The sequence below is a fragment of the Sciurus vulgaris genome (genome assembly GCF_902686455.1).
Source record: "Sciurus vulgaris genome assembly, chromosome: 8".
NCBI classification, from domain to species: Eukaryota; Metazoa; Chordata; class Mammalia; order Rodentia; family Sciuridae; genus Sciurus; species Sciurus vulgaris.
This window is the reverse complement of record NC_136468.1, coordinates 20,310,600-20,338,129: the sequence shown is the minus strand read 5'-3', so window position 1 is coordinate 20,338,129 and position 27,530 is coordinate 20,310,600. Positions and strand designations below refer to the sequence as shown.

General features: G+C 43.3%; 1 protein-coding gene across 1 annotated transcript; it reads left to right on the top strand.

The window, feature by feature from the left end:
- Window positions 1–6,013: 6,013 nt before the first annotated feature.
- Window positions 6,014–17,758, top strand: AKR1B10 (aldo-keto reductase family 1 member B10). The gene is made up of 10 exons (XM_079150207.1): window positions 6,014–6,143; window positions 7,842–8,009; window positions 9,226–9,342; window positions 10,255–10,332; window positions 13,124–13,246; window positions 13,519–13,625; window positions 14,040–14,121; window positions 14,835–14,918; window positions 15,772–15,854; window positions 17,265–17,758. The coding sequence occupies exons 1-10, from the start codon at window positions 6,078–6,080 to the stop codon at window positions 17,305–17,307; spliced, it is 951 nt and encodes a 316-aa protein (XP_079006333.1). The 5' UTR covers window positions 6,014–6,077; the 3' UTR covers window positions 17,308–17,758.
- The last annotated feature ends 9,772 nt before the right edge of the window (window positions 17,759–27,530 follow it).

The window sequence follows — 27,530 nt, the reverse complement described above, 5'->3', positions numbered from 1 at the left end:
TGGGTGTGGCATAGAAGAAACAGAAATATCTTTCTTGTGGGACTTTAGAAAGTCCTTGAGACAGTACTTATCTTAGACAGCCATGCACGGGCCCTCCCTTTCATTACTTCCCAGCTCCAGTTTTGACAGGGTCTGACAAGAATGACTGCATCTTGGAGTCATCAAGGGTCCTACAACCAGAAAGAGAATGTGCCGCACTCAAATGACCCCTCTCCTGGTCCAAGTAAGCCCTCCTCCCCCTGCCCTGCGCTTGACTTGAACCCAGGGCTGCTCTACCACTGAGTGACATCCCCATCCTTTTTAGTTTTTATTTTGAGACAGGATCTAACTGAATTGCCCAGTCTGGCCTTGAACTTGCAATCCTGGGATTTTAGGTGCACACCACCATGCCCAGCTAACTAAGATTTTCTTTCTTTTAATCTGGATTTCGTGCTTAGATCCTTCTCTTGAGAGAAATTCAAAGCTAGGAGTTCTGAGTTCATGAAGGAAATAAATTTTATTTTTAACTAAATGAAGTTAAAATTAATTATTGATGCCATGAAGAGAAATGGGCCAGTGGAATAGTTTCTAGTAGATTATTAAGTGGACTTTAGGAAACTTTGTTACATTTTCTGCTGACGCATGCCTTCTCCTTTATTTCATTTTAACTTCTATTTAATTCAGGATTCGAATCCGCTACATTTAGTATTTCTTCTCTCTAGGTGTCAGTGGGGCTTGGGGTGACATGCAAAATGTTGCAGTGTGGGAGTGGGGCTTGGCTGCATCTGCCAAGCTTCCCCTGAAATGTGACTTGTACATCTTATATGTGGCCATCCTTGTCTGCAGTCATCCAAGATGTCCACATCATCCTCAGCTGCCGAGCCAGAGAGCCCACACCCTACCCTTCAATGAATCTCTTCTCAATGTGACGAGCAGGTTGTGCATTTTACACAACCTTTACTGCAGGAAGCCATCCATGACTAGGAAATAAAATCAGGCTTGGTCGAGCCATCAGATACAGAAAACTGGCTTTCAGGAACTGGCAGTCATGACAGATTGTTTCAGATGGCCTGAAGTATGTGCTTTCCATGCAGAGTGGCTCACTGCAGGAATTTGCGTGTCCTAGATGTACCACATGACCCACTAGAGCAGAATGGCTTCCTTAACTCCACCCCATCCTGTTTCTCACAGAAGAAGCTCCTACCATTCCCCCTTTTGATCTGTACTGCTATAAATAAACCAAGTCCGGGCTCTAGGGTTTGTTAGAGTCACTCTTGGATGACTCAATCGGTCATGCCCCTGATTCAAAAGAGATAATTGTCTTCTTTGTTTTTTTCTATTAAATACGTTTCTTAGCAATTAAGTTACAGCCAGCCCATCCCTCTGATGGGAATCCTTTTCCTCACCCACAAGGGAAGTATGACAAGACTTACAATCCCAATTATGAGGGCTCTGCGGGCTGTCTGACTCTCTTCCTTCCAGCTTCCAAAGTGGACATGCACAATGGGACTTCTCTTCCTACACTGTGCAGAGGCTCATGGGGCACCCTGAGGCTATCCTGGATGTCTCCTGCTGTCATTGTGATTGTCCTAGGGTCCAGGGCTTCCCTCCCAGATTCCATGCCTGTCATAGGTTCACCTTGGGAAGTGGGGTATAGCTGTCCTGTGATCTGGGACTTCCCAACTCAACTGGTTAGCACCAGAGGTACTCACATGTTATTAATAATAATCATCTCTTAACATGAGATTATCGATGGTTCTTAGAGGATGGAACCCAGGGACTTGTGCTTGCAACGCAAGCTCTCCACCAACTGAGCTATCTCCCCAGCCCCTTACATAATCTTTTGTTTTCTTTTTTCTTTTTACAAAGAGCATATGTTGCTTTTATAATGTTAAAAAAGTGAAAGTTGAAGCTGGGCATGGTGGCGTACACCTGTATTCCCAGCTGCTTGGGAGGTTGAGGCATGGTGGCATACACCTGTATTCCCAGCTGCTTGGGAGGTTGAGGCATGGTGGCATACACCTGTATTCCCAGCTGCTTGGGAGGATCACAAGTTCAAAGCCAGCATTGGCAACTTAGCAAGCCCCAAAACAACTTAGCAAGACCTTGCCTCCAAAAACATAAAAGGGCTGGGGATATGGTTCCGTCACTAAGCATCCCTGAGTTCAATCCCTGGTACCAAAGTGAAGGTTGAGGCAGGGGCAGTGGCACATGCCTGTAATCCTGGCGACTGGGGAAGCAGAGGCAGGCGAACCACAAGTTCAAGGCCAGCCTTAGAAAATGAGCAAGATCCTAAGTAACTTAGTGATGTTATGGGCCAGGCCATAGACTCCATTTTACCCTGAGACTCCATGTCAGGTAAGAAATGCTTCTCCCATGAGAAAACCTGGCCTCTGCCGTCCTGATCCTGCTTAGCATGCCCTGCTTAGAAACACAAATGTTTCTGTTCTTATACAATGTAAAATTGTTTTCTTTTTGTTTCCCATTTTTCTTGGATAATGTACCCTATCAGAGAATGATTGTCTTTAATTAGTACGCAACTAGGATCATTTTGACCCACTTCCCCTTCTGCTTGTTTTAGATCTCATGATGTTTGTTTATGGTGTTGAATCACAGCAACAGCCACTTACGATGAATGTGGTTTTCAACTATAGAGGTGTGCTTTAACCCTTGGAGGGGGTCGAAGGGCGTGGACTTGCAGCCTGCACCTTTGCCCCCTGGCTGGTGAATCTAGACCACCTGTTGGTGAATAAAGATGGTTCCGTCCCCTACTTTAAGATTGACTTGATGATTTATTGCAGTCTTGCCATAACAGTGAGACCTTGCCTCAAAATAAAAAATAAAAAAGAGCTGGAAATGTTGATCAGTGGTAAGGTACCCCTGGGGGTTCAATGCCCAGTATTTAAAAATATTTTTTTAATCTAAAATATACATACGTACACACACATATACTGAAGATTGAACACCCAGGGTATTTTGTCATTGAACTACATCTCCAGTATTTAAAACCCAGTGTTTAAAAATTTTTTAAATTATTTATTTATTTATCTCCTATCTATCCAGAGTCACTGGAATGACAGGAGTGTGCCACTGCACCCTGCTGCAAATGCATTTTTAAATTTAATACCACAAGCAGGGCGTGGTGGCACATGCCTATAATCCCAGTGGCTAAGGAGGCTGAGGCAGGAGAATCACAAGTTCAAGGCTAGCCTCAACAAAGTAGTGAGACCCCCAGCACCTTAGGTGAGAGCCTGTCTCAAAATGAAAAATAAAATGGGCTGGGGATGTAACTCAGTGGTAAAGCACTTCTTGGTTTAATCTGTGGTACCAAGAAAGAAGAAAGAAAAATAAAGGGAGGAAGAAAGGAAGGAAGGAGGAAGGAAAGGCAGGCAGGTAGACGAACTTTTAAAGTTCATCATGGGGCTGGGGTTGTAGCGCAGTAGTAGAGCACTTGCCTAGCACATGTGAGCCACTGGGTTCAATCCTCAGTACCACTTGAAAATAAATAAATAAGGGACTGGAGACTAGCTCAGTCGGTAGAGTGGCAAGCACAAGGCCCTGCGTTCAATCCCCAGCACTGCAAAAATAAATATATAAATAAATAAATAAGTAAATCATTATGAACACAATTGATCAAAGCCCTTATAGATAAAATAAAGAAAGAATATTAGCCAAAAATTCCTGTATAAGTGATTAACACGTGCCGGGTGCAAGATGAAGCAGGAGGATTGCAAGTTCGAGACTAACCTCAACAACTTAGCGAGACCCTGTCTCAAAGTAAATATAAAGAGGGTTGAGAATGTGGCTCGGTGGTAAAGCACGCACCGGGTTCAATCCTCAGTACCCCGCCCCCATAAAAAAAGAGATTAACAAGTAATTCTCTGGGGGAATTTTTTTTAACATTCTATAGTAATTAGATGGGTACAAATTAAAATACATGCCTTCTTATTTTCTATTTATTAGAATAGCCAGAGGGGGAAAAATAGTAAAACTTGTAAAAGTTGTCAGAATCAAAATGGGGTGGCTGCTGTCTGTCACTCTGGAGATAGCCCACATTCTCCCTTGAGGGCATATTCCAGCTTTACCCCAAAGGCATCTCTCTTGAGATTGTCCCCAATCTCCCTTGGATATGTATCTACTTTGCTAAATAAAACTCATTCCATGCCTTTGGGGGGAAAAATCAAGTCGTTCGGGTCAAGTCCTAACAAAGCTGGGAGTGTCTGAAGAAGGACATTGCGCTCGTACGCTTGACAGCAAGAGCTATTCATGAAGGACCCTGCCACAAACACAACCTGCACAAAGGCCTTTGCAACCTTACGCAAAAAATACTTCAGCAACGATGTCTGCCCCCAAACTGTGTTTAATCTTGGACTGATACAGTCTTGTTATTGATCCTTGTAGCCAAGATTTATTGTCTCAAAATAATTTCTGTAATCCTCCTCATTTTGCCTTTGAAAACTTTCCCTTGCAGGGTGTGGTGGCGCATACCTGTAATCCCAGCGACTGGGTGGCTGAGGCAGGATGGTTGAGAGTTCAAGTTCAGCCTCAGCAATTTAGTGAGACCCTGTTTCTAAATAAAATACAAAAATGGGCTGGGGATGTGGCTCAGTGTTTGAGCACCCATGGATTAAATCCACAGTACCAAAAAAAGGAGAGAAGGAAAAAAAAGAAAGCTTTCCATTGCCTCAACCTACCATATTGTGGGTAACTGACCTCGGTCTGAATACAATATAAACTAAGGATATTATCTGTGAAAATTAGTGCCTGAGAAAAGGAAACAGCTCCCGCCTTTCCAACCAGCTGGTTTTCTGGGAACCTAATTAGCACCACTCACTCCTTTCCTTTGGATTGTGAAGGACTTTCCCTTAAGTACTTTCCTTTGAAGTGTAAACGCCCCTGTGAAGGCTCAGGGCCCAAGGCTAGACATTTACAGAAGGCCCCTAAGAGAAGCCATCTCCTTATCGCACTCTGCTTCTGTAGCAGCTTCAAGCTTGAAAACTCTTACACACAAGCATATATATCGTTGTTTGAAACCTTGTGCACAACCATCTATCATTTCAGACTAGAAAATTTATGACACTAGATAGCCTATAAATGTTGTGAAAAACCGGTAAGGAAGCTCAGAATCTGGAGGGCTGATCTCCTCTGGGCCCACTGTGTAAGATAAAGCTTGGGCCCCCATTTGCCACTTGTTGCCTGATTCCCACAACAGTATGGCATACGTATCCTTACTGCAATGTCTACCTGCAAATAAGCTAATGAATCTCTGGAGAAGCTTTCATTGTGTGTTATTTAGGTTGACAAATCCTTAAGTGTCACTCACAAAGTCATTCATAACATTTTTTACTAGGAAAAGTTTGCACTGGTTGTTAATCTTTAATTCACAGCAATCAATTTTACTATAAGAATTCTTTCTTTTGCGTTGCCAGGCACAGTGATGCATGCCTGTAATCACAGCGGTTTGAGAGGTTGAGGCAGGAGAATCATGAGTTCAAAGCCAGCCTTAAGGAGGCACTTAGCAACTCAGTGAGACCCTGTCTCTAAATAAAATGTTACAAAGGGCTGGGGATATGACTCAGTGGTTAAGCAACCCTGGGTTCAATCCTCAAGTATCAAAAAACAAAACAATAACAAAAAAATTTTCTTTTGCCACGCATGGTGGTACACATCTGTAAGCCCAGGAACTCAGAAGGCTGAGGCAGGAGGATTGCAAATTCAAATCCAGCCTTAGCAACTTAGCAAGGCCCTAAGCATTTTAGAGAGACCCTGTCTCAAAATAAAAAATAAAAAGGACTAGGGATGTGGTTCAGTGGTTAAATGCTTCTGGGTTCAATCCCTGGGTACCAAGATAATAAATAAAATAAAATAGTAAATAAAAAGAATTCTTTCTTCTCAGTCCTGGGAATTGAACCCAGGACTACGTGCAAGCCTAGGCAAACACTGCCACTGAGCCCCAGCCCCAGCAATGAATTTTACCGAAGAACTTCCTGTTCTAGAACCTGCCCTTGGCTCTGGCTCCTCCCCTACAGCCGGAGCCAGCCTCCCTCACCAGGACACTAAACGTCTATCTGCTCTCTCAGAATCATTTCTGCACAGACATGGCCATGTTTGTGGAGCTCAGCACCAAAGCCAAGATGCCCATTTTGGGCCTGGGCACCTGGAAGGTAACTATAGAAATCTCAGGACACCGGCTTCCCTCCTGGGTTGTTTGGATACTTTCCTCTGTCTGCATTCAGTTGGGGCAGGGACTCAAAGAGGTGAAATTCAGCCCTGAGAAATTCAGGCTGGAAAGCTACATACTGGCTTTTCTTGGCAGGGCTGGGTGCTTCACTAGCAAGTATCAAGTTTCAACCAGGCATTGGACTTACTTAAAAAAAAAAAAAGAGGGAAAGAAACGAACAGAAGAAAAGAAAGAGGGGAGCTACTCTGGGCAGTGCTTTCTTCCAAAACACTTCTTGGTTCTGGGACATGTAGAGAGGCTCAATATTTCTTGACTTTGAGCTTCATGCTGGCTGAGCGATAGAGAGGATCCAGAGCTCTAAAAGGGGGGGGGGCGCTGAGGGGAGAGCAGTGGTAGAGCACCCCTGAGTTCAGTACCTAGTACCTTAGCAAAACAAAACAACTCAGACTCCAACCCAGGCTACTGAATCAATACTTGCGTTTTACTGAGATCCGTAGTGGTTGTCACGCTCATTGAAGTCTGAGAAGCACTGGGGTCACAGACAGCCTAGGTCATCACAGTCAGGAGCTCAGGTCCCACCTGGCTGTGTTATGGTCAGTGTTAGCACAAAAAGACCCGGCAGGGCGCAAACCTCACGTGTCATCTCAGCTTTTTATTCAGGGGGATGAAATGGTGCCTATGGACCACTCTCCTGGTGGAAAATGCGCCAGTGAACCAAGAAAGGGACTGGGTTTATACGGGCGGTTCAGAGGGGTGGTCCAGTGAACGCATGTCGGTTTTACTTAGGAGTGTGGGCCTTTCGGTCAAGTCTGTGGACAGTGCCTGAAAGGATTGTGCTTTGGAGGAGACAACACCTCCTAGAGACTGTTTTCTTTAGAGAATGATAAAACATATCCTCTGCCTGCAGCCAGCATCTAGAAAACCTTCATTTTTACTCCCTTTTCTTCTTCTCAGGCCTCATTATTTGGGGAATGTCTTACTCTCCATATCCATTAGTCAGCAGGCAAAATGCCCAAGGCACATCGTTCGTGTGCGTCTCTTGGGTGTTTATCATTGTTTCATCATCTTCTGTCTGACCTTTTTTGCCATTTCCCTCAGTGCTAACATCACCCCAGCTAGTTTCCAAGAGCCGTCTTTGGAACCCTTTCTCTCTCTTGGCTCAGCTCTCTAAGTCATTCCTCTGGGTCTCTTTCTTTCTTTGTACTCAAGGTTAAACCCAAGGTTGTTCTACATTGGTCTACATCCCCAACCCTTTTTACTCTTTATTTTGAGACAGGGTCTTGCTAAGTTGCTGAGGCGAGCCTCAAACTTGTGATCCTCCTGCCTCTGCCTCCTGGGTTAGCTCCGGGGTCACTGGCATTGCAGGTGTGCACCATCACACCCAACCTCCTCTGAGTTACTCTAGGTCTAATTCTCAGGCTGGCTTTTGAGAACATTGAAGTGGGAGCTATCTGTCTTTTCTAGCCAATTGGAGATTCTTCATGGTTTACCTGAATTACAGAGGAATTGACTTTTAGGTAGGATAGGCTCAAGAGCACAATCATAAGATTAATTCATTTGTTTTTCTTTTGAAAAGTTTTCCAAAGTGTGTTTTCTTCCCTGTTACCCCCTGGTAAATGGGACCCTGGTAACACCTACATTGGGAGGGAAAGTATCTGATGGCCTTTTCTGTGCCTTTCAGTCTCCCCCAAACAAAGTCAAAGAAGCTGTGAAGGTGGCCATTGATGCAGGATATCGCCACATAGACTGTGCCTACGTCTATCAGAACGAGAATGAGGTGGGAGAAGCCATCAGAGAGAAGATCCAAGAGAAGGTCGTGAAGCGGGAGGACCTCTTTATTGTGAGCAAGGTACATATAGCCATTTGGTGGGAGGACTGGACTTCTAGGCAGGCAGAAGTATGTGGATGTGGTCAGCGCCGAGAAGCCTCCCAGCCTTTCCTCTGTGTGGATTAACCCCAGCCCTCTTCATGTCTGCCTTTGGTGCATCTGTGAATACAAACATGCACACCAGTGGTGACATGTTACCGCCACCGTCCCACCCTCCCAATGTTCCCAGAGTGGGTCTGGCGCCAGTGCCTTTGTCTTCCCTGTTTTCTATCAATGCAATCTATCTGCCCAGTGACAATCAGAGGCTAGGGGTGCAACCAGAGATGGATCCTGAAACCAGTCCCTTAGCACTGTGGTCTCAATGGGTATCGTCCTGAGATTCTCAGTCAGAGTTGTTTTGGAAAATGGTGGGAGCATTTTTTATTGTCATTTACAGATTTCTTTTTATTTCAATCCAGTAAAAAGTGAGTTATGAAGTGTTACAACAAAGAAGGGAAGGGATAACTGTTACATGAGGGAGTTGAAACCCACTGGATCTGTATTGCAAACAAGTTGTAAAAATCCCTAATTCTGGGTATTTGGAAAATGCTTCTGAGTGGGATAAATAGACTGACTGTAGGCAGTGGTCAAATCTGAATAAATTCCTTGTCAAGTCATCACTTAGGGCTTGATAGGCTTGAAGATATGGGACTATAGAAAAAGGAACATGTGCATGAAATGTAAAAGCTAGTTGCAGTCCTACCCTCAGAGAGCTGAGAGCCAAGGAAGGGAATAACACAGGTACAATAATATTTAATTAGTTGCCAAATATTTTAACCAATTTAAGAAAGAGGATGTTGAGAGCGTTAAAAAATAAATTGGCCTGATGTCGGAGTGTATATGCTCATTAATCCCAGAGACTTCAGAGGCTGAGGCAGGAGGATCACAAATTCCAGGCCAGCCTCATCGGTTTAGCCAGATCCTGTCTCAAAATAAAGAATAAAAAGGGCTGAGGATGTAGCTCAATGGTAAAGCATCTCTGGGTTCAATCCCCAGTACCAAAAAAAGTTGCGCTTATCTCAGGAAATATAGATTTTCCTGAGCCCCGGTGACATTGTGGGCTGTGTCACTCTCTGAGCCATCTTTGTGATAAACGACCTCTTCTCTGGTTGGATCGTGCAAATCACAAAGTGAGGAGAAAGAGTGTGATGTGGCCCTTTCTGTCTGCAGTCCTAAGGCCTCACTGTCGCCCCTGCAGTTGTGGTGCACCTTCTTTGAAAGGAACCTTGTGAAGGAGGCCTGTCGGAAGACCCTCAAGGACCTGAAACTGGACTATCTGGATGTCTATCTCATTCACTGGCCCCAGGGATTTCAGGTTTGAACTTCTCCTGGCCTTAATCTCTACTTACTGAGCAGATAGATGCCAGAAAATAGCTGTACCAGGACCTGGGCTTGGGGTGGGCAGGAATTCTTGTGTGGAGCAGGAGGGCGCTGGTCTGGAAGGGAGGCTGAGGCTGCACAGGGCCACTGAGGTAGACACGTGCTTGGGTTTTCTTGCAGTCATGTCCAAGAGACACAGTGATTTCTGGCAGCCCAAACGAGCTGCAGCTGCCATTTGGCCTTTGTCTTGACTGCACGCCTGGAGTTTCCCTCCCAGGAGAATACTCTTGCACAACATTATTTCAGAGCTCAACCTTTCTGTTAACCAAAGCACACCCTGGGAGTGGCATCTTGGAGAAAGGCCCAAGCATGGTGATACTGAAAGGTAGCCATTCCTCACTAAAGAAAAAAAAAAAAACCAGCCCTTCTTGCCCCAGACTCTGCTTCTGCCGGCTCCTTAGAGGTGGGAGGGATGTGAATTCCCAGCAGCTAGGTGAGGTGGTATGCCATCCCTAACTCCAGCTTCCTAGATCTTCCCCAGGAAAACCATACCCTTAAGGCCCAACCCTTATATAGTGATCTTGAAATTAATGTTTACCTCCAAGTTTATCTGGGGTCTGGGCATATAAAGTTAATGTTCATGGTGATAATGATGGCTTTTAGAATATTCTAATGAGGGATTATAAAATCAATCCAGTAGTTTCTAAAATGTGAGAATTTCCATGCCACAGTCGATTGACAGAGAGATTTTATTGAAACTCACTGTCTAGAAGTGTGTTCTCCAGAGCTTGATAAAATGGTGTGCAGATGGGATATAGAAATGGGAATCAGGATCTGGAAACTCTGTTCAACAGGACCACATATCCAGATGCATATTCCAATAAGCTTTTTATTCTCCTTTTTATAGCCTGGGAAGGATTTATTCCCAAAAGATGATAAAGGCAACAACCTCATCAGCAAAGCAACATTCTTGGATGCCTGGGAGGTAGGTTCCAGTTTATTCTAAGTGTGCTGGGAGAGAAAATTCTCCCTCAGTCATTGATGAGATTTCAGGAAGGAGTCCTGGTGCCTTATGTCTGATTTCATCACTGTTAGCCTCCAGTTCTTTCCATTCCTTCCTCATTGCCTTTGGATTCAGAGTCCATCTGAGTTCTCAAATGAGATTAGAGATAAAATGTACCCTAATCTGGGGGATACAGATGCTATTCCAAAACCATGGGGAAGAATTTGGAAAAAGGTGTTTTGACCTGGTTTTCTAGGTGTTAGCTCAGTAACCTGGGGTAAGTGATTTAATTCTGAAAGATTAAGTTTCCTTATTTTTTAAAAATACTATGATTAGGCGGGCATGGTGGCATACTCCTGTAATCCTAGCAACTCTGGAGGCTAAGATGGGATGATGGCAAGTTCGAGGCTAGCCTCATCAAATTAGCAAGACTCTAAGCAATTTAGAGACCCTGTTGCAAAACAAAAATAAAACAGGGCTTAGGATGTGACTCAAGTGCCCCTGGGTTCAATCCCCAGTACCAATAAATAAATAAATAAAGGGCTGCGGATGTAGCCCAGTAGTAAGCAGCCCTGGGTTCAGTCCTGTGTGCATGTGTGTGTGTACATTGATACATATCCCCAGGATATTGTAAAGATTAAGGTAGCCAACAGGCCAGGAACTTTAATCATGGTCAATTTAATAATCCAACCATAGAAGGGAGTGTTACTTTTCCCACTTCAGATTGTAAGATTGAGACCTAGAAAAGTTGTTAACTTGTCAGATCATGCAGCAAATGTGTGGCAGAGCTGGGACTGGACTCAGGACCCAGGTCTAACTGACTTAGTTCAACTACAATGGCCTTTAGCCCAGTGCGTGGCAAAAAGTGAACACATGTCATTCAAACATAAGGAACCAGGAGTGCCTCACTTCTTAGATACAGTAATGACCTGATTCACATCATTTGTATTCAAAATTAAATCAAGCCATGAAAGGATTTCTGAAAATTTTTTCTGAAACTATCTTATCCTCTTGCAAATGCTAGCAGAGAATAAAGTGAATGAACAAGTCATAAATGAATAGTGGCAGAAAGATTCCAGGAATCTTATTGCTCTATCAGCTGAGTGGGGCACGTGTCTTGAGTTTGTATTGTGCTTTCCCACTTAGAAGAGGTGAAGACTGTCCTAGCATGGAATTGATGTGATAAATTAAATATAACTAAGAATATTTAGATAGCAAAACTGGTGTGGTAACAGTGAAAGGATAATGAAGCAGAAGAGCAATCTCTTATACTGACAAGTTGGCAATCCTGGAAGTACATTTGAAAAGAATTATCTTTGGCAAGTAAATCATTAAATTTGCCTGCTAACAGCAGAAAGCCTGTTACTTGGAAATATGGGGAAAAAACTATCTGGATTTCTATGGGTGGGTTTTAAAGACTATCCTCAACCTCTCTGAGTCGGACGTGAAAAGAAAAAGACAAAACCCTCCCAAAACTATTGGTTGTTGCCACCTGTACTATTGTCATTGGATTTACTTGGCAAGTATATGTCATTTATAGTTAGGTTCTGCAAGTCAAAATGATAAAAGAAGTAATGCTTTATGTAACTAAGAGTCATACCAAATTATTGAAAATATCATATCTCAGGGTTGGGCATGCCTGTAATAACAGCAACTTGGGAGGCTGAGGCAGGAGGATTACAAGTTGGAAGCTAGCCTTAGCAATTTAGTGAGGTCATAAGCAACTTAGTGAGTCTCTGTCTCAAAATAAAATACAAAAAGGACTAAGGATATGGCTCAGTGACTAAGTACTCCTGAGCTTTACCCAGTACCAAAAAAATATGTAATATCTCAGAAGCATGAGACTATACATAGAAGTAAATCAAATACTTTGAGGAATATCTTAGGAAGGTGTAAATTTGTCATAATATCTATACCTTCTTCTATAATTAAATATAAATATATCCCAAGTGGCAGAACACCATGAATGTACAAACTGTAAGCTGGAACCCGGGAGTTCTTTACATCTTAGCTATATCCCCAGACCTTTTTATTTTTGTTATTTATTTGATTCTGGGGATTGAACCCAGGAGTGCTTAACCACTGAGGCACATCCCCAGCCCGTTTTTGCATTTATTTAGAGACAGGGTCTTGTTAATTTGCTTATTGCCTTGCTAAGTTGCTGAGGCTGGCTTTGAACTTGCGGATCCTCCTGCATTAGCCTCCAGAATCACTGGGATTATAGGCATGGGCCACCATTCCTGGCCCTTTTTACTTTTTATTTTGAGACAGGGTCTTGCTAAGTTTTTGAGGGTCCTGCTAAACTACTGAGGCTGGCCTTGAACCTGCAATCCTCTTGCCTCAGCTTCTGGAGTCACTGGGATTATAAGCGTTGGCTACCTTGTATTTTTGCTTTAATGACCACATAGTCTGACTACTTGTTTGATGTAGCCACTAAAATACATTTATTAAGCCTGATCCTTCAAGAATAGATATTATTTTTTTTTTACTAATGACAAAATTGTGGTCATAAAAAGCAATTTGAATCTTAGCTAACTGTAGAAAATTATCAACATATTTATTTTCTTATCACAAGTCACATTCTGTTAGAGGAAGTTTTCAGGTTTAATGATTTCATGAACAATAAAATGGTTTATGTGAATGGACTCAAAAGGGAAATGGCAAGACTCACAAAATAGCCTGAGATTTCAGCATTTGTTTTTGCAATAAATTGAGTGGATTAATTTGGTAGGTCAACTCTGTCATATGTATTAGCTATCCCTTTTCATTGCAGGTCATGGAGGAACTGGTGGATGAGGGGTTGGTGAAAGCTCTTGGAGTCTCCAACTTCAACCACTTCCAGATTGAAAGGATCTTGAACAAACCTGGACTCAAATATAAGCCAGTGACTAATCAGGTCAATTCTGTTCAGTAAAAGGTTCTTGCCCTATTACTTCTTAAACATTATGAGGCAAGTCCAGTGCTTTATATTGAGTTTCATTTCAGGGATGAATGATCAAGATGCTTTCGGGGAGGTGGGAGACGGATCTCAGGGTCTGCTTTACTAAGTCTAACAGTGGCAGTGTTTTGGGCCTTTGCTTGGTGGTCTTTTTTACGAGTAGAACTTTCTATTAACCATTAAAAACGCAAGCCAACTTTCCTAGTGATGGAGATTGTTCATACTTGCAGATCGAGTGTCACCCCTACCTCACCCAGGAGAAACTGATCCAGTACTGCCACTCCAAGGGCATCACTGTCACTGCCTACAGCCCCCTGGGCTCTCCAGATAGACCTTGGTGAGGCTTCTGAGTGGTGGGTCTTCATTTTAACACTCTTAAAAATATCATCTTATGACTCGTTAATGTTGGTATGAATCTGTAGATCACCAGAAAGAAAAATGTGTCTAAGGTATTGTTTGACCCCTCCAAATGGTATTATGGTGGGAAAAAATAGGAATTTAAAAAGAAAGTGCAACACACCTGACCCTCTGAGAATACTCCATCCAGTTCAGCCACCCAATGAGATGCTGAGGCTCCAGAGCCCATGGATGGGCTGACTCATGGGAGGGACAGAGAGCTTCCAGATCCTCCTGCTGGCGTCACCAGTGGAGAAGGCTGTAATGCTCGGCCTCAAGACAGTCATTGGAGTGATGTGCTTATGTATGTGGTAACCGTGGTGATTATTCACACTAGCCAACTTTCTGCCTCTAGGGCCAAACCAGAAGACCCTTTACTACTGGAGGACCCCAAGATTAAGGAGATTGCTGTGAGGCACAAAAAATCCCCAGGCCAGGTACAATGTGGGTTTTTGCTTCTCTTTCATTCATTCTTCCAGTCTTGTTTTAGTCCTTGTTTTATCTTCATTTGACTCATTAGAGGGGAAGAAAACAGGAAGTAAAGCCCACTAATGTGCTTTCTTAGAAATCTTGTTAGGACCCCCAGGAAATACTGTAGGTATCAATGAAGCAAGGTTTATTAGTTTTCTGTTGTTGACAAAATCAACTTGTAGGAGAAAAATTTTATTTTATCTCAGGGTTTCAGTAGTTTCTGTCCACGGTCACTTGGGCCTTGGGTGAACCATGTATGGGCCATGTGGTTTCTACCACCTCCAAATAGTGCCACCACTGGGGACCAAGTCTGCAACCCATGAGCCTTTGGGAGTATCCCAGGTCCAAACTCTAACACAAGTGTAGCATCTGCCCTTTGACTTCCTACCAAGTTGTCCAGCTGAGCCACAGAGAATGCTTTTGGATTCAGATGCCATCTGTACCCCATCTCAGTCTTATGACCCCATCTCAGTCTTATTCTAAACAAGGAGGACTACAGAGTTGCTGCTAGTTCAGGAGGGAAGGGGAGAACCGGCCAGTGTCTCTACTAGTTAAGCACTTGGTCAGTATTCACTGTTGTAGCTAAAGCCAGTGAGCTACAGACATTTTATTTTTGCTTTTGCTGGGAAGGAGGGATCCTTGTAGACATGTGGAAACATGAAGTCCTCTTTCCTCGCAGATTCTGATCCGGTTCCAGATCCAGAGGAATGTGGTGGTGATCCCCAAGTCTGTGACACCAGAACACATCTTGGAGAACTTTCAAGTGAGATCCCGGCTGATCGCTGGGTATTCCTGAGTGGGGCAGGGGACAAAGGGAGACTCACCAGGTTTTTCATCTCACCCCTGCATTACTGGTGGCTCCTACCCTCTTCCTCCACCCGTCTCCACTCTTAGGTCAGGATCTGGCCTCAGATCTGAGATGAATGGTCACAGGATGTGCTAGAGGAGTGTCAGATCTGAGCACACTGAGAAGGTTCTTAGTTGCCCTTGAGTAATCAAGGGCACGCAAGAGCAGACTGTCCTGGCTACAAGCCCACCTAGTAGCAGAGGAGCGATGGACCATACTTGAAGAACCATCCTTCTAGAAGAACCCATGTGAACAGGATACCATGTAAACTGAGGTTTAATACCTACAAGTCTGGTATCCTTCCTTTGGGCACACTACACCCTATAAATACTGGAGAGTCTGGGGTGTGTGTGTGAGGGGGGGAGGGAGAGATAAGGGGGGGTGGGGAGAGAGAGAGATTGGGGATTGAAACCAAGGACACTTTGCCACTGAGCTGTATCCCCCAGCCCTTGCCAACCCCCTTTTTGTTTTTGAGACAGGGTCTTGCTAAATTGCCCAGTCTGACCTTGAATTTGCTTTCCTCCTGCATAAACCTCCCAAGTAGCTGGAATTATAGCATGTCCCACCACATCTAGCTAAATATTGCAGTCTTTGTGTGGGACCTAGTTTAGAGAAAAATTTGTATCCCCTTGACATGTTACAAAGGAGATCTGAACTCCTGTGGCCAGTTTGTGCTGCGGACATGAGCTCACTCCCTGCTAAAATGACTGGAGATCTCAAATCCCAGGATTGTCTTGCCAAGGATGTTTTGGAACTCTTGCCTTTCCAGGTCTTTGACTTCAAATTGAGTGATGAGGAGATGGCAACCATTCTCAGCTTCAATAGAAACTGGAGGATCTGTATCCTGACTGAGTAAGTGGCGGCAGGTTAATAAGGAGGATCATTGGGTTTTGTTGGTTTGTTGTTGTTGTTTGTTTTTAAGTAGTGGAAGATTAGCTGGAAGGATTCTAGTACTATTTTCTCGCTGTTTTGAATACCCAAACTGGAGTCCTGGGGAGACTTTATGGGAAGACACATTCCTAATTGTTGCTCATTGTCTGAACTTCTGAATGCAGAGCTAGAATTTTAAGAGAAGACATGGCATTGCTCATAGGAGGCAGAAGTTTCCCCAACAGTTTACTACTGGTAATCTATGATGTGTCAGGCATTTTCCAGGTGCTTGGGATATCACACTGTACAAAGTTCCTGCTGCCATAGTCTTAGATTCTAGATAGGGAGAACAAAAGTAACTCAAAATAAATATGTCGGATAGTAACATATTGCACAGGAAAACAAAGAAGGGTAAAGGAGACAGGAAGTGGTGGGTCTTGGTGAGGTTGTACTTTACATCGGGTAGGTGTGGGGAGGTTTTGCTGATAAGGTGACAGTTGAGCAGAAACCTGAAGGAAGTAAAGGCGAGCCATGTGGATTGGGGGGAGAAGAGCGTTTCTGGCAGTGAAAGCAGCAAATACAAAGGCCCTGAGGTAGGAATGTGGAGCATTTGAGTAAAGAGGGAAGGGAAGCTGGAGCAGAATGGGTGAAAAGCAAAGTAGGAGGCAGTGAAGTTGGAGAAAGGTGTTGGGGTTCAGAGCATGAAGAGAGGGGGTAAACCATGGGAGGGACTTCATTTTAGCTCTGAGCTGAGAAACCATTGGAAGATTTTGAACAGAAGGCTGGCAGGATTTGACTTAACATGTTTGAGATGCCATAAGACATCTAAGAAGGAATGTCAAATAGAGTTGGGCATATCAGTGGAGGCGTGGATTGGTGGGTTCATGAGCAAGCCGACCTAGCTTCTCATCCCAGCCCCACTGTTTATCAGCTGTGTGGCCTGGGGTAAACTTCCTAACTTTATCAAGTTGATTTCTGTATCTACAATAGAAGGATGATAGTAATTACAGCAGACATCTATGGAATGTTGGCTCAGAATGTTCCAGGCATCCTAACCCTTCACCTGTGTTAAGTCAAGCAACAATAGCATGTTATTCCCGCCTCTCGGGATGAATTGACAACACTCCTAAATGTCAGGCTTGGTATGAGCCATCATTATGATTTCATTCTGGTGCCGTGGTCACCACTACTTGCTTGCCTGCCTTTCTCAAATACATCACCCACTGATTTGAAAGAAGGTCAAGGTACGAGCTCCCTGCTTATGTCCTCACAAAGTCTCGGCAGCAAAGGGGCTGAGGGAGCACAGAATGATAGACCACAGCAGAGGAGGGTGGATTGTTCAACCACAGCTGTTGCTTTTGTGGAACACGTTCTCTCTGCTTGTTTCTGCAGCCAGGCTCATTTGCCGGATTACCCCTTCAATGCCGATTACTGAAGATCAATCTCCTCAGGAGACACTTGGTGGATTCTTTCTCTTCGCTGAAGTGGAACTTGCTCTCCCGAAGTCTACCGTAGTCAAGTTTAGTGAAATCATACTGTGTCTGACCTTGTCAGAATCAAGGCAAAGTTTAAAAAAAAAATTTTGTCGGTTCATTATAATTGTACAAAATATGATTTGTTATGTTCTAATTGTACAAGCATGCAACATTAGTTGCTCAATCTCCTTCCCAGAACCTTCCTTTCCTTCCCCTCCTCTGTTCCCCAAGGCAAAGTTTTATTTAGATCCATATGTTGAACCAGGAGAAGACTTATCACATGGAAGTATGACTCACATGAGCAAATGACTATTTCTTCCACTTGTTTGATCTGAACGAACGTTTGTTAAACAACCTGTCTCTGCTAACATTGAGGATGCACAAATAAAAAGAATAAAAAAATGAAAGTGATTAACATGTATTGAAAGTTCACTACACACCCATACACTTTGAAGTGCTTTTCATCTGTGTGGTCTTGCTGAATTCAAATTTTATCATTCAGTTTTAAAAAAGAGGAAATGGAGGCTCAGGGAGGCCTGGGAACTTGCTCAAGGCAACCCAGGTAGTAAGTGTGTTGTGGGAAACAGACTGGTCCAGAAGCAGCAGGCAGCACTTGAAGAGGAGGGCTCCAAATTTTACTTCACACCAGGGGTCCAGAGGAAACCAAAAACTCCAAATTCTGAGCCCTGATTCACAGTTTCTCACAATATTTATAGGTTATTTGACATTGTCTTAGACCCATCCGATCATTGGGAGCTTTTCCATTTATTTATTTATTTATTTTTATGTGGTGCTGAGGATCAAACCCAGTGCCTCACACATTCTGGGCAAGTACTGAGCTACACCCCCAGCCCCCTTTTTCCTTTTTTTTTTTTTTTTAAATTCCTAATTATGCAGCTGAAGGCTTTGTGCAGGGTCTCTAACATAAAGCACACTCACAGAAAGAAGAGAAGAAAGGGCTCTTTCCCTAGGCATCTGCTACATTTCAAGAGAGTAGTCAGACTCTCAGGGCAGTTATTTACAATCCAAAAGGTAGGGACCCATGGTTAATTAGGCTTCCTGGAAAAAGGCTGAGAGAGGGGAGCAGAACTGACCCCTTTCCCAGGCATTAGTTTCTTACCATAATGATTTTGAAATTTCATTTCATAACCAGTTCTGGTTTTGCCATCAGAAGTAACTGAACCAAGTTTCCCCTGGTATTGGGGAAAAAACTCTACCAACGAGCTACATCTCCAGCCCTTTTTATTTTTTATTTTGAGACTGATTCTCATTAAGTTGCCAAGGCTGATCTCAAACTCGTGTTCCTCCTGCCTCAGCCTCCCAAGTCCCTAGGATTTTAAGCATGTGCTGCTATGCCTGGTTCTACTGTATTTCTCCTTATGAATATTCCAGTTATATAGAATGTACAGAGGATAACGTAATGAGCATCTGGCTTATTTCAAATTTAAAAAATTTTTTTCCCGATTTTTGGAAACCAAACCCAAGGTCTCATGCATGCTAAGTGAGTGTTCTACCACTGAATCACACTTCCAGCTCAAAAAAGGAAAAAGAAATAAGTGGTTACCAATGAAGTTGAGGACCACTTTGTACTTCTTCCCATTCCCTTGACTCCCCAGAATTAATGCCCATCCTCTGATTACTGAGTCACCTCCTTCGCCGCTGGTCCCACTCCTGCTTGCTCTCGGATCGACTTCCTGCTCTTACCTTCCTTCATTCTGCAGGGTGGTGGGGAGAGGAGGTCGACACCTGGCTTTCCAGGCTTCCTAGCCGGTGGCTTCCTCTGAGTTTGCTGAATGGGGTGTATTGTTAGGAGATCACAGGGTTGGGGGGAAGGGAAAAGCCTAACATTTCCTCTAGAGAGGTGATTTCCACTAGAAGTCAGGTTCCTCTCTATTTCCCCTGTGGTCCTAGCTCTTGCCTGGCAGCCTCCACCATGATTCGATCTCCTACCAGAAGACACAGCATCAGGGATTAGGAAACGCCCCTTCCTTCTATGTCTTCTCTCCCTGGGGGCAGTTGTGTCTTCGGCTATTTCTAACTTCTGAGTTTCCTCACCCTCTCCCTTATCCCAGCTCTTCCGTCACTTGTACAGACAATTTGAATTAATAGCCAACGTTCAAAAATCAGTGTTGGACCGGAGTGTAGCTCAGCGATAGGGTCCTGGCCTAGCACGCATGAGGCCCTAGGTTCCATCTCTAGTACCTAAAAAATAAATAAATAAAAGTAAAAATCAATGCAGTTTCTATTCTGGCTGGACCCTTAACTGATGATGCATATTCCATCCACATTTTTACGCATTATTATTTAGTTACACAACTCCATAGATAATTCATGACTTTTTTTGGAGGTATATAAAGATATATGAAAATTACATATAGGAACCAATTTAAAACCAGCATTCAGTGATATTCCTATTTTTTGGTGGTTGTTGTTGGTACTGGAGATTGAACCCAGAAGCACTTTACCACTGAGCTATATCCCCAATCCCCCCACCCCCCACCATGAGATAGGATCTCACTAAGTTGCTGAGGGTCTCATTAAGGTGCTAAGGCTGGCCTTGAACTTAACGATTCTCTTGACTCAGCCGCCTGAGTTGTTGGGGGATTACAGATGTGTGCCACTACATTCAGCTTTATGTACATTTTTAAAAATTAGAACTTGATTTTTGTATTTATTATCCGAGTAATTAAAATAGCATTTCTTGATATTATCTGAAACATATTTAGGTCCCACGCATCTCAGTCGTCCATTTGTTACCATATTCCCTCTGGCCCCTGGACTCAAGTGTTATAATCAAAGTGAAATGTGTTTAGTTGGATCTACAAGTGTTGGCAGCTTTCCCATCACCATGACTTTGCATCTGTGCTGTTTGTACTTTGGCATGGAATTTGTGCTTCATGCGAGTTAGTCCCACAATTGACATTTGCTGCCCCTGTGAAAGAACCCAAATCGCCTGACACGCCTGGAGGAGTTTACTGGGCCTTCCTCCATATGGCACAGCATTGTGCTTCTCAGAGCCAAGCCCAGTGGGGCCACGACAGCCTTCCTGGGATCCAGAGCCAGCCTCTATCCCGTGGTAAACAGAAATCTACGAACTCCGTAGCCCTCATCCCCCATTCCCTTGAGTGTAGACAGAATCTGTGAATATAAGATTGCGCTCACACAATCACATTACATCATATAAGTGGGAGTTTGCAGTTGAATTAAACGTCCTAGTGTGTTCACTTTAAGATTGGAGACCACTTGTGCGCCTGGCTTAATCACAGCAGCCCGTCCTTGTGTTACTTCCGTTTATGAGCTGACCACTGAAGCTGAGAGTGACGCAGAAGAAAGGGAAGTGTGGGGCAGAATACATTTCCTTTTCCTTTTGGTACATCTTTATTCATTAGTGAGCCAAACGTAGTGACTATTGACTGGGCACGATGGTGCATGTGCAATTGCAGCAACTTGGGAGGCTGAGGCAGGAGGATCAAAAGTTCGAGGCTAGCCTGGGCAACTCAGGGAGACCCTGTCTCAAAATTTTAAAAGGGCTAGGGGGTGTAGCTCAGTGGTAGGGCACCCTCGGTACTGCCAAGAGAGAAAAAAAAAATTATGTAACTATAGATTCCATTAGAAACTAAGTTTATCTGGAGAAATAGCTTTTACAGAATCAAATCAGGAAAAAGATGACCGTGAGTAGTTTTTTCCACCAGAAAGTGAGGGAGTGCTCAATAAATGGTGCAGTCCTGCCGTAAGGATGTAGAAGCCACCTCAATCAGAGAATTAGAGCATAAAAATTAATGACACTAGTGGATAATAACCCACTGACTAAAACAGGAATCCATGAGATCACACTGAAATGAAAAAATGCATGAGAAAAACAAAACTTTTGCATTAGAAACTCAACATTTTGGCATTCACAATTCATGCAAGAAAGATCAATGGGTGTCTAAGCTAGTAAACATTTGACAGGGAATAGAGCACTTGCTTAATTCAAAGTGCTTCTTAACCGAATGCTTATTGGATACTAAAAGGAAGAGTTACTCAACAGTGGGTAAACCTGACAGAGGCCACTTGTATTAGTTTTATATTGCTATATAACAAGTTAACACAAGCGTAACAGCTTGAAGCATTCAAGATCTCATTGTGTTAACCAGGGCCCCAGTGAGATTTTCCTTTGTTGCCCTTTCCCTTTTGCCCTTCCCTAATCCTTCAGCAGAAGTTTCACCTAGAAATTAGCACTAACATTTCTTTAGATCATTCAGAAGACCCAGTTGGCCTTTGTAACACACTGCCTTGGTAAATAGCACAGAATGTCCAAATCCACTGCGATGTGTTAGAGAAGACACACCCTTGTTGAGACCCCACCCAGCTGTGCAATCCCACTGTCCCCTTAATTCCCACAAAAACCCTGAGCCCAGAGCCTGGGAAGTTAGAGCTTAGGAAGTTAGAGCCAGATCCACTATCATCTTTTATTTAAGGATGGCCTTAGAGAAGCCTGATTTCTTCCCAACACCTGTCCTCCTGTGTACTGGACATTTGATTCCAGCAAAAATAGCTCTCCCACAGGGCACAGTGGTTCATGCCTGTAATCTTAGTGACTTGGGATGCTGAGGCAAGAGGATTGCAAGTTACAAGCTAGCCCCAGCAATTTAGGAAGACCCTAATCAACTTAGCAAGACCCTGTCTCAAAAAAATAAAATACAAAAAGGGGTGGGGGGTGGCTGGAAAACAAACAGCTTTCTGTCGCTGGCTCTTTGTGGTACAAAATCCGTGGATATTTGTCACCGCTTGCAGCAACAATTTGCATGGGTCTTATGGGTGGTGGTCTGGAAACTGAGTCACTTATATCTCTGGGCTGTTTCTTGCTTGCTTGTTTATTTATAGAGGATAGAGGAAATGAGGCTTATTTGCTTTGAGAGGAGAGAGAGAGAGATTTTGCTTATCGGAGAGAAAGAGAGACTTTGCTCAAGAGAGAGAGGGACCTTGAGAGGACAGACTTTGCTTAGAGCTTAGAGGAAGAGAGACTTGCTACACCTCACTTAAGGTCTGCTGCTTCTTACTGGTGTGTCCTGCATCCTGTGAACTAAGGGTCCGTCTACCTAAGGTGCTTTAGTGATGCGTCTCAGTTCTCCGTTCTGTGATCTGCCTTCCGCCGCTGCCCCTACTTGCTGCTTCTATCGGCTTGCCGCTTCTTCCTAGCTGCCGTTCCACTGTCTTTTCTTTCTTCTTGCCCTATTCCTGCTAGCTGCTGTGTTCTTCTTTCTACTAGCTGCTGCTCTGTGTGTCGGGCTGTCTCGATCCGCCTACGCTTATATCACCTCCAGGAGGCGGAGAGCAGGGCCACGCCTCTTACACAAAGATTAGGCCAGATGCTAGATGTCTGAGCAGGCACAATTAGGAGTGCTTGAGAACACATGCGCATACTCTGTGTGCATGGACGACAAATCACCTGAGTGTGCTTATGTCAATCAACCTCCTCGCTGCCGATGTGATCAGGCACCACCCTGGCACGGTCAACATGGCACAGCCCCCAACACTTTCAAAGTCAGTAGTACAGGCAGGTTCAACTGTGGTCTCTACTTAGGGTCTCACGAGGCTGAAATCAAGGTGCCAGCTGGGCAGGATTCTTTTTTGTATTTTATTTAGAGACAGGGTCTCACTGAGTTGCTTAGCGCCTCACAGTTGCTGAGGGTGACTTTGAACTTGTGATCCTCCTGCCTCAGCCTCCTAGGCCACTGGGATTACAGGTGTGGGTCGATGCACCTGGTTTGGGCTGGATTCTTATCTGGAAGCTGTGGAGAAGAATCCATTTTCCAACCTCCTTCAGGCTAGCAATTCTGTTCCCTGTGGCTATAAGACCCAGGGCCCATTTCCTTGCAGGCTGTTAGCTGGTAGATATGCTCCAACCCTGAGGCATTTAGTTTCTTGGCTTATGTCTTTATGTCAGCAAGTCTGAGAACCCCTGGCACATTTTATGTATGTATGTATTTATTTAGTTACCAGGGATTGAACCCAGAGGGGCTTAACCACTTGAATCGCATCCCCCATCCCTTTTGAATTTTTTTTTTTAATTTTGAGACAGGGTCTTGCTAAGTTGGTCAGGGCCTAGCTAAGTTTATGAGACTGGCTTTGCGCTTGCAATCCTCCTGCCTCAGCTTCCCGAGTCCCTGGGATTACAGGTGTGCTGTCACTGCCACACATTAATACTGTGGCTTTTCTTCTGCTATTGACCAGGGAAAGCTCTCTGCATTTTTTTTTTTTTTTTTTTTTTTGTGGTGGTGGGGATTGAACTCAGGACCTTGCACATGTGAGGCAAGGGCTCTACCTCTGAGCTACACTCAGCTCTCTACTTTTAAATGACTGATTTATTTATCGTAGTCCCACTTGATAGTTACCTTTTAACCATAAAGCAGCATAATCAGGGAAGTAACAGGTATGAGCCTCCGACATAGGGTTATCTTAACATTCTGCCTACTACACCATCTTAACTGAATAGTCAGTTAAGATTAATAATTAATGTTCCCAGTGGACAAATAGAAATTATGTACCACTTGATAGAATGCAGTAGGAAGATTCAGCTTCAGATCTGTGATGTTTCTGCTAAAGATGCATAACTTGAATTTGAACACTAGGAAACATGAGACAAACTCATAATGAACAACATTCAACAACATTGGGGGTCTATAATTATTATTTTTGGTACTGGGGATTGAACCCACAAGTGCTTTACCACTGAGGTATATCCCCAGGCCTTTTTTTTTTTAAGACAGGGTTTTGTTAAACCCAGGCTGGCCTTGAACTTGTGATCCTCCTGACTGAGCCTCCTAAATTGCTGGGATACAGGCATGCACCACCACACTTTGCTATAGTAGTTTGTAATCTTTAAAATAGTCAAAATCATGAAAGCTGGAGGACTACAGAACTATTACAGATTGAGGAAGATTAAAAACATAATAAAGGCAACGTATGATTCTAGACTGGATCCTTTGGCTCTAAGGACATTATTGGGGCAACTGATAAAATTTGAGTAGGGCCTGAAACTACATGATGGTAATGTATTCAGATTAATTTCCTCATTTCAGTTGGTGGTAATGTAAATGATAGGTATAAATCCTTGTTTGTAAGAATTATATGCTGAATGGGGAAAAAGGCACACTCATATATTGCTGGTGGAGTTGCAAATTAGTGCAGCCACTCTGGAAAGCAGTACAGAGATTCCTCAGAAAACTTGGAATGTACCCACCATTTGACCCAGCTATCCCATTCCTCAGTTTAAACCCAAAGGACTTAAAATCAGCATACTACAGTGATGCAGTCACATCAATGTTCACAGCAGCTCAATTTACTATAGCTAGATTGTGGAATCAACCTAGATGCCCTTCAACTGATGAATGGATAAAGAAACTGTGGTACATATACACAATGGAATATTACTCAGTCATAAAGAAGAATAAAATCATGGCATTTGAATGAAGTTGGAAAATATGCTAAGCGAAATAGGCCAAGCCCAAAAAAACCAAAGGCCCAATGTTTTCTCTGATAAGTGCATGATAATGTATAACAAGGAGGGGCGGGGGCGGTGATGCAGGGAAGAGAAGAATGAAGGAACTTTGGATGGTGTAGAGGAAAAAGGGGTGGGAGGGGGTGGGGGACAGAAAGTAGAATGAAACAGACAGTATTACCCTATGTATATATATGATTACATGAATGGTGTGAATCTACATTGTGTACAGCCATAGAAATGAAAAGTTGTACCCCATTTGTGAATCAATGAATCAAAATGCAATGCAAAATACAATGAATCAAAATGCAGTCTGTAAAAATTAAAAAATAAAAATAAATAAAGGTATGCACATAAGTTGAAAAAAAGAATTAAGTACTGAAGTATTCAAGGGCGATGGCTTATCATGTCAGCAAATGACTCTCAAATTGCTCAGGGAAAGAAGTTCTTTGTACTTCCTACAATTTTTCTGAAAATATATTTTTATTATTTTTTTTTGGTATTGGGATTGAACCTGGGGTACTTTACCACTCTGTTATATCCCCAGTCCTTTTATTTTTTTAATTTTAATTGGGTCTCCTAAATTACTTGGGGCCTTGATAAATTGTTGAGACTGGCTTGGAATTTGTGATCCTCATGCTTCAGCCCCCTGAGTTGCTGTGATTACAGGCATGTACCCCTGTACATGGCCTCTGCATATATCTTTTTTAAAATTACAACTGAGTTTTCTTATGATGATTTTTTTATTTGTTCTAATTAGTTATATACATGACAGAAGAATGCATTTCGATTTTTTTTTTTTTTTGGGTGCTGGGGAGTGAACCCAGGGCCTTGTGCTTATAAGGCAAGCACTCTACCAACTGAGCTATCTCCCCAGCCCCTCAATTTTTTGTACATGAATGAAGCACAACTATTCATTTCTCTGGTTGTACATGATGTAAAGTCACACCATTCATGCCATCATACAAGTGCCTAGGGTAATGATGTCAATCTCATTCCACCATCTTTCCCACTCCCCTGCCCCCTTCCCTCCTCTCCCTCCACTCTTCTCAATCCAAAGTTCCTCCATTCATACCCCCAACCCCATTATGGATCAGCATCCACGAAAACATTGGGGCTTTGGTTTTTTGGGATTAGCTTATTTCACTTAGCATGATATTGAATATATCTTAAAAGAACAAAAAAGGCTGGGAATGTAGCTCAGGGGTTGAGTTTGCCTGCATGTGCACAGCCCTGGGTTCATTCCCCAGTACTGGGGCCGGGAGGGGGGAGGGAATTAGAAAGCCTAATTAGAATTGAACAGAATTTTGAATTTAATAGAAATGCTAGGCATGGGAGCATACGCCTGTAATCCCAGCAATTTGGGAGGCTGCGGTAGGTAGGAGGATGGTAAGTTCAAGGATAAACTCAGCAATTTATGGAGAGATCCTATCTCAAAATAAAAACTAAAAAGAGCTGAGAATGTAGCTCAGTGGTTAAGCACTCCTTGGTTAAATTCATAGCACTAAAAAAATATAAATTTTAAAACATTTTTTAAAATGCTGAATCACTCACAGAGGCTGAGACAGGAAGATTAAAAGTTCAAGGTCAGCCTCAGCAATTTAGTGAGACCCTATCTCAAAATAAAAAGGTCTGGGGATGTAGCTTAGTGATAGAGTGCTCCACCCCAGTACTGTAAAAAACAAAACAAAACAAAAAACACAACAACAACAACAACACATTTAAAAAGTATACAGAGGGGTTAAGGGTATAGCTCAGTAGTAGAGTGTCTACCTAACATGTCCTAGACTTTGGGTTCAATACTTAGCACTGGGGGAAAAAAGTATACAGAAACACAAAGAATTTGTCAAGTCCTAGGGTAATTCCTGTGGTCATAGAAAGACAATAATAGCCTTCAGCCAGGTGAGGTGGTCCATGCTTGTAATCTCAGACTCAGGAGGCTGAGGCAGAAGGACCACAAGTTAGAGCCCAACCTCAGTATTTAGCAAGACCCTGTCTCAAAATAAAAAGGTTTGGAGATGTAGCTCAGTGTTAAAGCACTCCTGCATCAACCTCCAATACAAAAGAAAAAGAAAAAGACAATGATCATCCTTTATACATCAATTACTTGTTTCTTTTTTATTGTCTTGGTTAACATTATAAACTTTAATCTCTATGTATTATTTGAGACATTTGTGAGGTTCTGTTTTTTTTTCTTTCCGTACTGGGTGTAAGAAATCCCATGAAAACCATGACGGACATGGGAAATCACATAAGGGAGTTTATTAAGCAAACAGAGTATCTCCCTGCAGGGTAAGAGAGAAAATGAGAAGAAAAGAAAGGGAAAGAGAAAGGGCGCGGGCTAGAGTGTGAAAAGCGAGGAGGAGAAAGTAAGCAAGTGAGTAGGAGAGAAAAGCAAGAGAAAAGATGGCGAGGTAGCTACCGTGAAGCAGTTGAATTCCACCAGGCTAACGGGACCAATAATGGAGGATACTTGCAAGCTGACTGATGAACCAATAGCTAGCTAGGATGTTCACAGACTGACAGTAGTTGGGAGGCGGGGAAATGGCTGCACCGGAAAGGACGGGGAGAGCAGCTTTGTACATTACACTGGGGATGGAACCTAGAGGTGTTCTACCACTTAGCTACACTCCCCACACCATTTAAAAAATATTTTTATTTTGAGACAGGGTCTTGCTAACTTGCCCAGGCTGGTCTTGA